At 44.3% G+C, this 15,966-nt stretch overlaps 1 protein-coding gene and 1 pseudogene across 1 annotated transcript; both read right to left on the reverse strand.

Moving 5' to 3' along the window:
* On the reverse strand, positions 1–9,188 carry EIF2B5 (eukaryotic translation initiation factor 2B subunit epsilon). The gene is made up of 16 exons (XM_043594767.1): positions 8,897–9,188; positions 7,770–7,894; positions 6,739–6,924; positions 6,469–6,646; positions 6,301–6,381; positions 5,944–6,021; positions 5,348–5,660; positions 3,985–4,130; positions 3,231–3,372; positions 3,008–3,109; positions 2,698–2,805; positions 2,200–2,290; positions 1,761–1,884; positions 1,130–1,255; positions 603–713; positions 1–427 (listed from the first exon to the last, which is right to left on the reverse strand). Exons 1-16 carry the CDS (start codon positions 9,089–9,091, stop codon positions 368–370), a joined length of 2,166 nt encoding a protein of 721 aa, XP_043450702.1. The 5' UTR covers positions 9,092–9,188; the 3' UTR covers positions 1–367.
* LOC122492567 lies at positions 3,533–3,618 on the reverse strand (annotated as a pseudogene).
* Positions 9,189–15,966: the final 6,778 nt, after the last annotated feature.

The raw sequence follows: 15,966 nt of genomic DNA on the forward strand, positions 1-15,966 counted from the left end.
CTCTCTCTCTCTTTTTTTAATATTAACAAATACAAGCAGCAGAAAGGGCCAGTTGCTCTCTGCTGTTCCCTGAGGGAAAGCCAGAGCACAAAACTATTCCTCTGGGCTTCCTCTAACTGCAGGGCTTGCCTTGCTCCTCTTTAGGCAGAGCTTTGTTCCAGCCCAACTTCCCTTTTCCCAACTCCCCAGTCAGGATGGGAGGCACATGGTTACTGGCGGTGGGAAGAATACTGTAGTTCCAGCCTCTGCTCCTTTAAGTCTCAGCTTGGATGGTGATCACTCATCCTTCTGCAACTAGCCTCTCATTTGCTCTGGTCCAGAAGCCGGGAGGGCTATCAACACACCCGTAGGAGCAGGCGGTGTGACTTCAGTCATCTTCAGATGATTCCTCTTCTGCCTCTTTTAGCCACTGGATGAACCTCTGCAGCTGTAAGGAAGCAGAGTGGAAAGCTATTGAGGAAGGGGAATATAACCCTTCTGTTCTCCTTAGCAGATAAACAGCTTGAGCAGCCAGAGTCCCAGGGACCAACCACCCTGGAATCTATGCCCAAGAGCCAGGGACCAGACAACCATTGTGGTCTCAGGAGGGCAGCCTGACTCACCTGTTGGTTCTTGCGCAATTGCTGCCCCTTATCAGTCATATCCCTTTGGCTGAACCAGCTCAGGATTGTTTCCTCAGCCAGGATCTCTAGCTGGTAGAAAGCCATCAGCACCTGCAGAAGGCCAGCAGAGGAGATCTCAGGGACCTCAAAGAATCCAGCAAGATATAATAGATAACAGAGAAAGAGGAAGAGAGATCTTAGCACCTCTTTCCACCAAACTATCAGCTTCCTTTTAAACACCAAGCAGTTGCTTTAAAAATAGACAAGAATGAGCTGTTCACTCTGCTACTGGGATAGGTTTAACTTCTGGAACTTTTGTTTGGTATTATTTGGGATAATCACCAAATGGTTGCCTTACTAGCCTGGCTCCAAGCTGTACATCCTAGCAAACAGCATGATAATAGGGGTAGATGGTGCTATTAATCAAACCCCATACTGGATTCATGTCAGCCTGTTTTGTGTCTCCATGAAGGCAGCCAAGGTCTGTTTCAAAGCAAATGCAGGACTAGGGGGCTTGAGGTATTCACCTTGGCCAGGGAAGTACTAAGAGCTTCATGCTCCAGGAAGAAGTCCTCAATGGCTGCCAATGCTTCCAAATGATCAGCTGCACGCTTTATGTAGTTCCTAAAAACAGGACTCCAGGCTTTGAGAAGCTATGGAAGAAAGGAGAAGGGAACTGCAATATATTCCTGAGCATGCACCTACATCTAGATAGCAAAGAAAGTCAATATCGATAACAGAGGACTATCAGGATATGGGAAAACAAGCGGGAGATGATACAGGCCTGAGGAATCATGTCAGAGGGACTTGGGAGTTGCTGGCAGTCAGGGTTGGTGAAAAAGAAAAGATTTCCCAGAGAAGGTAAAAGGGGGTCAGATGCTACAGACTGCCTCAACATACCTATTGCCAGCCTAAAGGTTGATCTCATTCTGTGCTAAATCATTTCAGTCAGAGAGTATAAAAGTCTAGGACTATTCTGGATATATCTTTGGGCTGCTCTTGTACCCAATCTATACCCAGAGGCAAGGAGAAAGGAACCACAAGTAACACATATCCCACAGTAAGACCTTCTACTCCCTATTTCCTTTAAAGTGAAACACAGCAAGAACGATGATCTGCCACCACCCAATCTCTTGTCTCCAGCCCATCTTTACTCACGGGAAGCAGCAGGGTGCAGTAACGGTTTGGGTCCAGCAGGGAATCCATGTGTTGGAAGGGGAACTCCAGGACCACGTGGCTCAATACTTGCATCACCTCCTTTAGACTTATGTTGTAGGCGTATCTGTGGGAAGACTGGGGTGACACCAGGGCCTTCACTGGCCCTTTCAGCTTGCTTGTAGGACCATGACTTTGACAGGACACTGGGGAAGAAGTCAGATGGAACAACATGCAAGGGGAAGACTTTGGAAGAGGGAAGTCTATGCTGAGGCCAGAACCTAACATTCTCCTTGAATCATCCTAATTCTCTACTATCTACTAGCCTTGCTCACTTGGGACGTTGAGGGAATCAGTTCCTATCTGGGAAAGAAACAGGAGAGAACCTCTACCTGCCTGGGATTACCCAGCAGACAGGAGCAGAGGGAAGGGCTGCTCTTACTTGAGAGAGTTGATCTCTAGGACTAGATTGTCACAAGAAATGTTCTCCTCCTTGCCCCGCTGTAGTGTTCCCAGGACTTCATTCTGGAATACTAAAATCAAATGAAAAAGTTCATGAGCCAACATCACTCCAGAATGCTTTAAGTTCTCTACTCCTGACCTTATCATTTATTTATTTTAAATATTTATTTATTTTGAGAGAGAGAGAGCATGAGCGGGGGAGGGACAGAGAGAGAGGGAGAGAGAATCCTAAGCAGGCTCTGCGCTGTTAGCACAGTGCCCAACGTGGGGCTTGAACTCAAACTGCGAGATCACGATCTGAGCCGAAATTAAGAGTTGGATGCTTAACCAACTAAGCCCACCCCAGCACCCTATGGGCCTGATTTTATACCAAACCCCTTCTGGGAGAAACACAAGTCTCTGGCTAGTCGATCCAGACAAAGAATGAACTGGAAGTTTTCCTCTTTTGTCCCAGGACACTGCTCCCCTGGCCACTCACCTTTGAAGTCATCCATCTGTGGGGAGCCCGTTCGGCTGTCTAGCTCCTCAGCATCCATACTCTGCTCACTCTCAGTTTCACTCTCTTCTTCCACATTGATTTTGAGTCCTGAGAACCCATTAAGGGTGAGAAACAAGAAAAGGAAAGAGCCATTGACACAGAGTAATCTATCTACCCTGTTTGAGTGAATAAAGTAATAAACAAGTGGTCTGATTCTGAAGTATTCACTCTCCTTCAAAATATTCCGACTTAGGAGTGTGTGTGTGTGTGTGGGGGGGGGGTGGGGTGACAGGAATAAGGCCTAGCTCACCCCATAGATTCTGCCGTAGTTCTTCTTCCTCTTCTACATTCATGTCTGCAGCTTTCCAGAGGTAGCCCTGGCCAGCAACTCCGACTTCTGCTGGATTGTAACCTGGAAAAGCATTGATCTTTAGTGAAGGCACATGAGAAGCACAATCACTCTAGGAGGAAATACTGGTTTTCCCACGGGGCAAAGAGACACACAGATGCCCCACACCTGCTAAGCCTCACACCTTTCAGCTTCACTTTCTCCTTTTCTTGGTTAGCCCCAGAATCGTCACTGAACTGGCCATCATCCTCATCTTCCTCTGCATCTGGAGGGTGCAAAGAGATCACCGAGCCCTCAGGCAGCGTGATGTCTGGGCCCACTACCACCTAGGGGACCGAAAAAGAGTAGGTAGCACAGATCCATCAGTGTGTTGGGAAAAGGTATATCCTGACAATGAGAGCAACTATTTTTACTAAGCTAAGTAGAAGATAAATGAATCCACTGGATTTGCTCTCTCTCCCCGTCTCTGCCCCGTGTGCTCGCGCTCTCTCTCAGAATAAATAGTTTTCAATTAGCAATAATCGTGCCTCGGATAAACCTCATTGGCTACGATACTGCCACTGCACAAAGCTTCTCTCAGAATAAATAAACACTAAAAACAAGGGGGGGCTGCCTGGTGGTTCAGTCAGTTAAGCCTCCAACTCTTGATTTCGGCTTGGGTCATGTTGTCACATGGGATCGAGTCCTGCGTCCAGCTCTACGCTGACAGTGTGGAGCCTGCTTGGGATTCTCTCTCCCTCTCTCTCTGTCCGTCCCCTACTTGTGTGTGTGCAAGCACATGTGCTCTCTCTCAAAAAAAAAAAAAAAAAAAAAAAAAAAGAATCCACTGGATTGGGACTCTCAATTCAGGCTGGAACATGGGTGGACATAAGGCCCCTCTGGCTCAACATGACCACCAACCAGTTTGGGGCTTGTGTGCAGTATGGAGATGGTCTTACCTGGGAAGTAAGGACACAGCGTGGCTTCAGTGTAACTTGTTCCTTGACTTCAGCATTGTCACAGAGCAGAGATTGATGGATCTGTGCTCCAGCAGCCACTCGGACACCCTGCCACAGGTAGGCCTGGTCCAGCACCACGTTATCACCTGGCTCAGGACAGGAAGCATTCCTGGTCACTCAGGGCTCCAGACCAGGGCCATTCCTAGAGGACAGGGCTGACTGATAGCAGCACAACTCCCACCCAGCTCTGATACTGCATCCCTAATTCACCAGAAACACCCTCTCCCCTTCTAAGCTCCAGCCTGAGAATAGAAGTGCTTACCACGACCATCCTCCACTAGGTTTGCAACAATCACAGACTATATACTGCACTTAAGTACCTGAGAACCTTCAAGATATCTGGGGACCCCTTTGAACTCAAGATCCTTGTTAGAATCATATCCACGTCTAGAAGTAGAACTCAATTTTTCCATCTCTTCTTGTACATTTCAATTTTTAAAAAAGATTTTAAGGGGCGCCTGGGTGGCTCAGTCGGTTGAGCATCCAACTTGGAGTCAGGTCATGATCTCCCACTCATGGGTTCGAGCCCCACATTGGGCTCTGTGCTGACAGCTCAGAGCCTGGAGCCTTGCTTCGGATTCTGTGTGTGTGTCTCTCTCTCAAAATAAATAAACATAATAATAAAAAAATAAAAAAGATTTTAAGTAATCTCTATACCCAATGCAGGGCTTGAACTCACAACCCCGAGACCAAGAGTCCCGTACTCTGTCGACTAAGCCAGCCAGATGCTTGCTCCTCTTCTTGTACATTTTAGAATTCGAATTTTATTGTTGTTCTTTTAAAGGGCCAGTTCCATTAAAAGCATCACATTCCTATAACCAGGTAGTAATGGTAGAGTAAAAAGAATGCTGTACTTAGAATACTCACATTCAAGTCCTAGCACTGCCTCTCATTAGCTTATAACCCTGAGGGAGATAAACCTCTTTGAGCCTGTTTGCTTGGCTATAAACTGAGAATAAATAATACTCACTTCACAAGGTTTTTGTGAGGATAAATGAAACGATGTACGCAAAACCCCTTTGTAAAACTGCAATGCACCAAACAGATGTTATTATTGCATGTTAATTATCCACTTGGTCCTGAATGTGAATAAGGTACTCTGGAATGTGAAGGGTCACCCAATAAGAGGCTCACAGGCCACAAATTAAAGGCCACAAATTTCACATCCCTATTCTGTCCTTTACTAAGGTAGCCACACTAGTTCCTCCTTCTCAGGAACGATCCCTCTCTTTCTCTGAAGACATGGGGCTCCCCACGTTCCTGCTCCTAGGGGGACCAGTTTGATTTCCCCACCTGTGCTCACCAATGCGGCAGCCAGGGCCAATGACACTGTTGGTAATAGAGCAATTGCTGCCAATGACAGTGCCAGAGCCCAGAAGCACATTTTCCTCCAGGACGCTGCCATGGCCTAGGCTGACTTCAGGCCCTCGGTAAATGTTATGCCGGGAATGAGTGCAGTTCTGGGTTGTGCTGTCAGTGAAGTTTGCCTCTGGCGTGAGTGGGTAGACCCATCGGCGGATGACATCAGCACAGACAGCCGCATACATGTGTAGGTTGGAGACCCGGGCGCCATATTCCCTAGTTGTCACATGCATGTGGATCTGGTTCCCTAGGATCTGAAAGGGGACAAGGAAAGGGCGGTCACCCAAGTAAGTAAGAGAGGAAGAACACAACCAGGTACAATTCTTTCCTAACTTTAAATTCCCCTCTGCCTTTCAATGTCCTAGCCAAATGGTCAAGATGTTTCTTTGTCTATTGCTTTCCCTCTCCCCCCCGCCCCACCCCCTAGTTCTTTTCCTTACTCCTAAGGCTCAATAAAACACAAAAGAGGACCAAAAATTATCAGCATGGGATAAAATCACAGCCCTCTTCTAAAGAGGCATGGGAACCTTTTCTTACCTCCTCATTCACTAACAGGCCTCGCACAAAGTCATCTCGAGTTTGGTAGTCAAAGTTGTCTGTAAAGAGTTGAGCCACCTGCGGGGGGGATGTTGGGTGGCACCATGGTAAGTGCTATTATTCTCTGGAAGCAAAGATAAGCCTCTAAAGACCTATCAGACCCTATGACAGTTGGACAAGGGTCAGAATCCCAAAAAGGCTCCCAATGGGATCCTGGGGTCAAGATGAAGCACCCGTTTACTGTGGAACTGATAAGAGAAAAAGGGAGAAGAAATATACCCTGGCCTTCTAAAGGAGCAATACCATACCTCAGAGTTTTACTCTTTAGATATGCAGCTCTGGCCCTGAAAAGCTCACCTGAGGAGAGCAGATGCTGATGTGACAGTCCAGTAAATCATAGCGAATCTCTACACCATCTCCACTGCCCTGGAACAAACTCTGTAGGGAGAAGTTACAAGCACTTCAACGTGTCTCCTGCTAAAGCCTGTCACTTTCCCATCTCAAGGACCCCAGATACCCACATACCAGAGGAAAAGAAAACCGTCGAAGACCTTGGGTCTTTTGGAAATGGAGAACCCGGTTTGTGGCACTATCCACAGCCACTACCACATTGTCTTCATGGCAACGAGTTGGGTGGCTAGGGGATGACTCTTTGAAGATCATTGTCATCACAGATACATTTTTTTCTAGCTTCCGCCTCAATCTATAAAGGATAGGAAGGAGAGAGCAGCAAAATAGCAGTCTTAGGCTCTGCTGGTTCCAAACCCTTTGTCCTTACCATCTTCCCATCCTGACCTGTGTTCTTCCAGGGCTTTGGTAATATTGATGTTTGAGATGACATCCCCATACACCAGAAGGAAGTCAGAGCGCACCAAGGCCTTGGCATCAACATCACGGAGAACATCCCCCAGTGATCGATATAATTCTGATGTAATTATTCGAACCACGTTGAGGGATGTAGGGCGGCACCACTTGGATTTCCTAAAGGAAGGCGGATGAGGGGAACGAGCAAATCAAGCATAAAGATTGCGTAGAACTTCCCTATTTTTCTCCCCCATTCAACATTCACACACCTTCTCTACAGCTTTTCTGGGTTCCTGCCAGCATCCTCTACTTCAAAGAGATTTATGAACTATAATGAATGGTTCCAGCATCCTGTGTCACCAGTCTTGTTTTATGGGTTAGAGAAACATAGTTATTTCTTCTCCATACCCTGACACCTGTCCCCAAACATGGATCTGAATTCAAAATCCTGCTGAGACTTAAGAGTATACAAAGTATCCTGGGAACACACTTTCCATGCCACTTCTCTCCTTGCAAAGTCCAAACCAAATTTAGGAGCTGTCTAAAGGACACCATGCTAATATCCTAGTCTTTATTCCCTAAACCTCCATAAATCCTAAGATTCACTCTTTTTCAAGAAGATTTCACCAAACATTTGTTAAGTGTTTATTTACTACGTGCTTTGTACTAAGCTAGGCACTGTGAATACAAAGATGAGGAAGAGCTCAATATTTAGAAGCTCAGTGGCAAAACAAAGATGTTTCTCTCATGACTTCCATATTGGAGCCTTTAAATAAAAGCAAAATCAACAAGATCAAACTTTATAAATGAGATTTAGAAAAAATCCAAATGTTATTCTTTAATCTTTGTCACAACTTCAGCTGCTCACCTCCTGATAGGTGAAGAGAATGCCCTTAGTCCTTATGATGGAATCCAAACAGACACATTTTTTCCCCTCACAATTTCTCCTTACTTAGTTACAACCATCCTAAGGAAACTGGAAAAAATGGTGAAATATGGAAAGAAAAGTTGCAGAGTCTTACAGTAAATGTTCCTTGATTTGAGCAGCCTTCCAGCAACAAAAAACAAAGGTTTCCTGTACACCTGTGGCGGTCAGAAATTCCAGAGTGTAGTCAATTAGTGCCACATTGGCCAGGGGCAAGAGGACCTGGAGGGCAGGAGATGAAAAAAGTCTTAATTTTTGAATCCAGAAAGGTCCGCTGGGCACTATTCTTTCCTCCACTTAACCACAATTTTCACTCCCCTACCAGTGTTCCCAAACGCTATCGTTTTACTTTATCTTCTAAAGTTAAAAGAAATCAGGCCCCTACCTTTGATGTTCATGGCATGCTCTAAGCATGAGAACCTAGGATGAGAATGTAACAGCAAGCATGGAATCTGCTTGCCTAGCAACGGACACACAGCTGCTACAGGACAACAGGCCACTCTGGCAAAGGATAATACTAAAAATCAATCTTATCTCCAGAAACGTAAGCAGTGATAAGGCCCTCTCCTCCATAAAATTTCCTTCCAGATCTCTTTCTGGCCATCCCAATCATTTGTCCAAAATGAACAGCCATTAGGCTTTTTGGGAGGTGTGGGAAATTAGGATTTTTTCTTATCCGAATGCAGCTGTCTTTGAACTAGGGACTGCTGAGTGACCCTGCAATCCCTAAGACTAGCTCAGTCCAATTCCCCAGTATCTAGACAATACGGGGTCTGCTGGCAAGCGGCCACTAAACCAGTTCTGTCTTCCTTTTGACAGATGGCACCGTCTGTCATTAAAACCTGGAAAGAAAAAAAGGACACCCTCCGGGATTCAAGACAGCTCTTACTATGGGATCAGACTGTTACCGGTCTGCTCTTTTTTCAGGCATATGACCCCCCTTTTTGCAGGCAAAAGGAAGTGCTGTTCCCATTCACCTAAGGATCTCTTTTTCCATTGCACGGTTGAAGGCAGCACAGCCTCCTCCTGGGGCATTGAATCCCCGTGTGAAGACTTCTCACAAGCACTACTTCTACATTGAGCCCTATACAAGCCTTTCAAACCTGAGGTGGTCAGCATGAGTGCCCATCTGCCAGAGCACTCCCCACTAGGCAGCCGAAAGGATAACCTGCTGTAGCCCGGCCACCTTCGGGCCCTTTGGCTGCTTCCGCGCGCGGTGCTCACCCGAGGCTGGTCCTTAGAGATGGGGAAGAAGCGGCGATTGAAGCTATCTGCCACCAGAACTGCTTGTAGGGGCGGCGGCGGTTCCTCCTCCGACCCTTTGGCTCCCGCGCCGCTGCCGCTTCCCGGCCCAGGGCCGCTGCGCTTGTTGGCCCGACTAGCCACCGCACCAGGCGACGCCACCACAGTCGCCGCCATCTTCTTCCCTCACGGCCACCGCTTCCGCACGGAAAGCTGACACCGCTCGGAGTAGGGGACAAAAAGGACCCAGCGCTCGAAACGCGAAGGATCAGCGAAAGGAAGGAGGGAGGAGACAAGGGGAGAGCAGTGCGCAGGCGTGTTCCCTAGGCGCCGGCCCCTGGGAGGAGCAAGTCGTGGGCCGCCTTTGGGCTCAGCGGATGGAGGCGCGGGGTGGGGTGGAGTCCTAAAGCGCACAGACTCGAATTGCAGGTATGGTAGGCTTTCTTTTATACACGAACTGGCTGAGATTTCTCGAGGGACGATGCGACTTGGGGTCTCTGCTTGATCCATTCGGAATATGTAATCTTCCTCGGCCGGAGCATTTAAAAAATTGCAGTCCTCCATCTACGTTCTAGTCACTTAAATATGACCCAGCACCTTGGGGAGTTCGGAACCCAAACATCTCCTTCCTCAGGGAACTCACAGTCCACCTAAATAAATACAGAACATGGTATATAGTAGGGAGAGTAGTAATTCTGTGGAGCGTTGATGGTGGCCAGCGGACGATACAAGCATTATCTCATTTAATTTTTCACACATCTTATTCATTCGCTCAACAGACGTTTTTTGAACACACAGAGGAGCGAACTTCACCCAGCAGCTACTAAGTGGAAGAACTGGTATTGGAACCCGATCTATCTGACTTCAGAGTTCCACATCTTCCTGCCAGGTTACGTGAGGATAAAAGTTCCTATTTTATGATTTCTTCATTTCTTCATTCATTCGGCCTATCAGCATTTCTTGAAACCCTACTGTGTCTTAGAGCGGAGTTGAGGTCGATCTAAGGTTGAGTGGGACTGGAGTTAAACCTTTGAGGCGGAAGGAACTAAGCAAAGCCCTAGGTTCGAGAGGCAGAGCATGATTGGGGGGAAAGGCGGTGGCTGCAGGGAGAAAATCAGTCCTGCGGAGGAGTCAGACCTTGGGGACGCGGGGGAAGGCAGGCAGCGCTGCTTGGCGGTTATTTGGCAGACTAGTTTTCCAGCAAGGCTCAGCGCCCTTTCTACACGGAACTGTGCGAAATCCATGATCCGCTTATCCGGCAAAGTTTCTGCAAACCTTGTTCTCACCATTGTTGGCCTTGTACGTTGCCATTTGGGGTTCAGAAGGCTTAGATTTGTTGTTTCCACGTGGTCATTGTGGTTTGACTAGAGGTACTCCGGCTCTCCCCTCCTAGGACCACGGAGTCTTTCATTTCTTCCCCATACTGGTTAATGATAGTGCTGAGCAAAAACCATTTCTTAAGGATTTGGGAAAATTTAGGCTGGAGAAGGAAAGGGAGAAGGCATCTCAGTAGAAGTTTTCACTTAAATATATGTGCACTGTAAAGGATGCTATTCTACTGTCTTACAAATCCATGGGCAGAAAGAGAAAAAAAAAAGGCTGATTAAATTGGATTAGTGATGTGCAGGTGTTGGAGCAGTGGTGGTGGTAGTGAAGCATATGGAAAGTAGGTCCAATTTTAGGAAAAAAAAATATTTATTTATTTTGAGAGAGTGTGTGCATGCAAGCGAGTGGGGGAACAGCAGAGAGAGAGGAAGAGAAAGAATCCCAAGCTGGCTCTGAGCTGTCAGTGCAGAGCCCAGCTGGGGGCTTGATCCCATAAATAGTGAGATCATGACCTGAGCCGAAATCAAGAGTCAGACATTTAATGGACTGAGCCACCTACGCACCCACAATTTTAGAAACTTTTAAATGACTCTTGTGATCCAGGAAAGTGGTGAGTGAAAAGTCTAGAGTCATGAAATTCTGTATACAGATAGCTGGGTATAAGGTTTTTAATGGAGGGGCTCAGGGAGGATGTATGTTTCAAAATTTACTCGACTCAGTAACAACAACAACAACAACAACAACAACAATCCAAACAAAAATGGGTCAAATTTCTTGAATAAACATTTCTCAAAAAAAGATCTACAAATGGCCAATAAAGGACATGAAAATATGCTCAATATCACTAAACAATAGGGAATTACAGGTCAAAAGTACAATGAAATATCACCTCACATCCACTGGGATGGCTACTATCAAAAAAACAAAACAGGAGTGCATGGGTGGCTCAGTCGGTTGGGCATCTAGTTCTTGGTTTGGCTCTGGGTGTGATCTCACAGTTTTGTGGGTTTGAGCCCCGTGTCAGGCTCTGCACTGGTGGTGTGGAGCCTGCTTGGGATTTTCTCTCTTTCCCTCTCTCTCTCTCTGCCCTTCCCCCACACTTGCACTCTGTCTCTCTCAAAATAAGTAAATAAACTTAAAAAATATTAAAATAAAACACAGGGGGCCCCTGGGTGGCGCAGTCGGTTAAGCGTCCGACTTCAGCCAGGTCACGATCTCACGGTCCGTGAGTTCGAGCCCCGTGTCGGGCTCTGGGCTGATGGCTCAGAGCCTGGAGCCTGTTTCCGATTCTGTGTCTCCCTCTCTCTCTGCCCCTCCCCCGTTCATGCTCTGTCTCTCTCTGTCCCCAAAATGAATAAACGTTGAAAAAGAAATTATAAAATAAAACATAGAAAATAACAGGTGTTAGTGAGGAAGTGGAGAAATTGGAATCTTTGTACCCTGTTGGTGAGAATGTAAACCAGTACAGCCACTGTGGAAAAACAGGACAGTGGTTCTTCAAAAAGATTAAACATAGAATTACCATATGATCCAGCAATTCTACTTCTGGATAAATATCCCCAAAAAGTGAAAGCTGGGACTCAGATGTTTGTACACCTATATTCATAGAAGCATTATTCACAATAGCTAAAACATGGAAGCAACCCAAGTGTCCATTGAGGAATAAATAGATAAGCAAAATGTGATATATATGTATAACAGAATATTATTCAGCCTGAAAAAGGAAGGCTATTTTGACATAAGCTATAGCATAGATGAACCTCGAGGAATTATGCTAAGTGAAATAAGCCAGTAACAAAAAGACAAATACTGTATGATTCCATTTATAGGAGGTACCATATTCATATAGACAGATAGTAATACTGTGGTTGCCATGGGCTGGCCAAGAGGAGGAAATGGGGAATTGTTGTTTAATGTGTACAGAGTTTCAGTTTTATAACACGAAGAGTTCTGTGGATGGAGGGTGGTGATGGTCGCACAACAATGTGAATGTACTTAATGCCACTGAAATGTACAGTTAAAAGTGGTTAAAATAGTAAATTTTGTTATATATGAAGAGTTCTGTGGATGGAGGGTGGTGATGGTTGCACCACAATGTGAATGTACTTAATGCCACTGAAATGTACAGTTAAAAGTGGTTAAAATAGTAAATTTTATGTTATATATATATATTTTACCACAGTAAAAAAAAAGTTGAAAAAAAGCTTACTGGAAAGATCCTAAAATCCACAAGTACATAATCACACGTACACACAAGCAAAATTAGTGAAAATCCTTTCCCCTATTTCTGTCATCCTACCCAACCTTGAGAATTATAACCATTATTAATAATTCGGTAGGTAATCTTTCCATTTCTCCCCTAAGTTTATATGTCTAGGTCTAGAGATACATTATATGATTAAACACACAGACACAGACACCCGCAAACATACACCATATACATATATTCATACATACATGATATACGGATATTCGCAGATACCCAAGCATAGAATTATGTTTAGAGACAGTATGCTATATGATGGTACTCCAGGGTCAGAGAATCTGGGCTCCATTACAGGCTCCAGTCATTTACTAGCTGTTTAACTTTGGGCAGATTACTCATTTTCTCTATGCCTGGACTTCTTCATCTTTGAAATGGGATAATAATAGTATTTACCTCATAAGATTGTTGTGAGGATTAAATGAGATAACATATAAAAAGTTCCCCACCCGGGCATCTGGGTGGCTCAGTCAGTTAAGCATCCAACTTTTGGTTTCAGCTCAGGTCATGATCTTGCCATTTGTGGTTCTAACCTCACATCTGGCTCTGCACTGACAGTGCGAAGCCTGCTTGGGATTCTCTCTCTTCCTTTCTCTCTGCCCCTCCCCTGCTCTCTCTCCCTGTCTCTCAAAATAAATAAATAAACTTAGGAAAAAAAAATCCCTATACCTATTGTGGTGAGCACTGAGTAATGTATAGAATTGTTGAATCATATTGTACCTTGAAACTAATATAACACTGTATGCTAATTATATTTCAATAAAAATATGAAAGGCCCTTAGAACCCTGTGTGACACACTGTCAATGCAATTTGAATATTTGCTAGTGATGATACATTTTTGTCTGCAACTTAATTTTTTTTAATATACTGTAGAATGTAGACAAACCTAGCTATTTTCAATGATTCCATAATATTCTGTAGTATGAATATACCATAATTTTCCCAACCATTTCTTTAAAATTTTTTTTAAAAAAATGTTTATTTGTTATTGAGAGACAGAGTGTGAGCATGGGAGGGGCAGAGAGAGGGGGAGACACAGAATCTGAAGCAGGCTCCAGGCTCCGGACTGCCGGCACAGAGCCCAATATGGGGCTGGAACTCACAAACCTCTGAGATCATGACCTGAGTCAAAGTCAGACGCTTAACTGACTGAGCCACCCAGGTGCCCTGACATCTTACCCATTTTTAAGTGCACAGTTCAGTAGTGTTAAAGACATACACGTTGTTGTGCTACTATCACCACCATCCATCCATAGAACTCTTCTCATGTTGCAGAACTAAAGCTCTGTCCTCATTAAACAATAACTCTTCATTTCTTTCTCCCCTTAGCTCTGACAATCACCATTCTACAATTTGTCTCTAAGCATTGACTACCCTAGATACCTATGTAAGGGGAATCATGCAATATTTGTTCTTTTGTGACTAGTTTATTTCACTTAGCATAATATCTTCTTTTTAAAGATTTTTTTTAAAGTTTATTTTTGAGAGAGACATGGCGCAAGTGGGGGAGGGGCAGGGAGAGAGGGAGACAAAATCTTGAAGCTGTCAGCACAGAGCCCAAGCGGGGCTCGAACTCACGGACCGAACTGAACTGTGGGATCATGACCTGAGTTGAAATCGGACGCTTAACCGACTGAGTCATCCAGGCGCCCCACTTAGCATAATATCTTCAAGGCTCATGCCTGTTGTACCATATGTCAGAATTTCCTTCCTTTTTAAGGCTGAATAACATTCCATTGTATGTATACACCATATTTGTTTATCCATTCATCTTGACACTTAATAGACACTTGGGTTCATTCCCTGTTTTCGCTATTGTGAATAATGTTCCTATGAATATGGGTGTATAAATATCTGTTTGAGTCCTTGCTTTCACTTTTTTGGGGGTATGTATCCAGAAGTGAAATTTCTGTATAATATGATAATTCTGTGTTTAATTTTTTTGAAGAACCGCCTTCCTGTTTTCCACAGCAGCTGTACCACTTTGCATTCTCACCAACAGTGCACAAGGGTTCTAATTTCTCCACATTCTTACCAACACTTGTTATTTTTTTATAAAGCTTTATTTTATAATCATCATCATAATAAGTATGAAGTGGTATCTCATTGTGGTTTTTTTTTTTTCATTTTTAAAAAGTTTTTATTTATTTTTGAGAGACAGAGAGAGACAGAGCATGAGCAGGGGAGGAGTAGAGAGAGAGAGAGAGAGAGGGAGATACAGAATCCGAAGCAGGCTCCAGGCGCCAAGCTATCAGCACAGCTGACCCTGATCCTGACTCAGGGCTTAAACCCATGAGCCCGTGAGATCTTGACCTGAGCTGAAGTCAGACCCTCAACCGACTGAGCCACCCAGGTACCCCTCACTGTGGTTTTGATTTTCATCTCTCTAATAACTAGTGATATTAAGTATCTTTTCACGTGCATAATTATTGGCCATTTGTGTATCTTTTGAGAAATGTCTATATAAGTCCTTTGCCCATTTTTAAAGTTTTTTTTTAAGTTGTAGGAATTCTTTATATGTTCTGGATAGCGATCTCTTATCTGATAATATCATTTGCAAATATTTTCTCCAATTCCACAGATTGCCTCTTTACTCTGTTGATAATGCCCTTGGATGCACAAAAGTTTTTACTTTTGATGACGTCCAACTTATCTATTTTTCTCTTGTTACCTGCACTTTTGGTGTCATATCTAAGAAATTGTTGCCAAAATCCAGTGTCAAGAGGTTTTTCTCCTGTGTTTTCTTTTAACTTTTAAATGGCACTTTTTTTTTTTTTTTTTGGTCTTCAGGTTCTACTATAAAGATGTCAAAATAATGGTAGGATCTGTCCCCTGCAGGGTACCCTTGATACATGCACAAGAGCAGGCCATTTCTAGGCAGTGCTAAAGAGGACTTGGGGATTGCATGCATCAGCTGGTGGATTAGAGTATTTTGACAGGAAATCTTAGAGCCTTTTGTGCTTCTCATCTGGGCTCACTTGTGGCTTAGTAATCCGAGCTGATTGTTCACTGCCACAAGTGTTGTTGTTTATTTTCTAGTTACTTTTGGATCTGGAGTTGTTCTGAAAGCGTTCTAAATATGTTATAGGATAGCTGAAATGTTTACTGTTCATGTCCTAGCTTGCTAGAAAATGAAAGAATAAGTAAAGTTCTGAGTTCTCTCCCATTCTGTTTTCTTTCCTTTTCTTGTCTTGTCTTTTCTTTTCTTTTCTTTTCTTTTCTTTTCTTTTCTTTTCTTTTCTTTTCTTTCTTTTTTTTTCTGGAATCTTCACTGTTATCTCCAGTGATAAAACTAGTTTCTGTAGGTATAACAATCGTTTTTGTCTTCCAGGATGAGCTGAGGAAGAAATATCCTCTAAACTTTCTATAGCTCAGGCAAAACATGCTGGGATTATTCAAAAGAAACTTCACTCAAAAACTTAAGGGAAGGGGTGCTTGGGTGGCTCAGTTGGTTAAGCATCC

Source organism: Prionailurus bengalensis, chromosome C2 (assembly GCF_016509475.1).
Source record: "Prionailurus bengalensis isolate Pbe53 chromosome C2, Fcat_Pben_1.1_paternal_pri, whole genome shotgun sequence".
Classification (NCBI taxonomy): domain Eukaryota; kingdom Metazoa; phylum Chordata; class Mammalia; order Carnivora; family Felidae; genus Prionailurus; species Prionailurus bengalensis.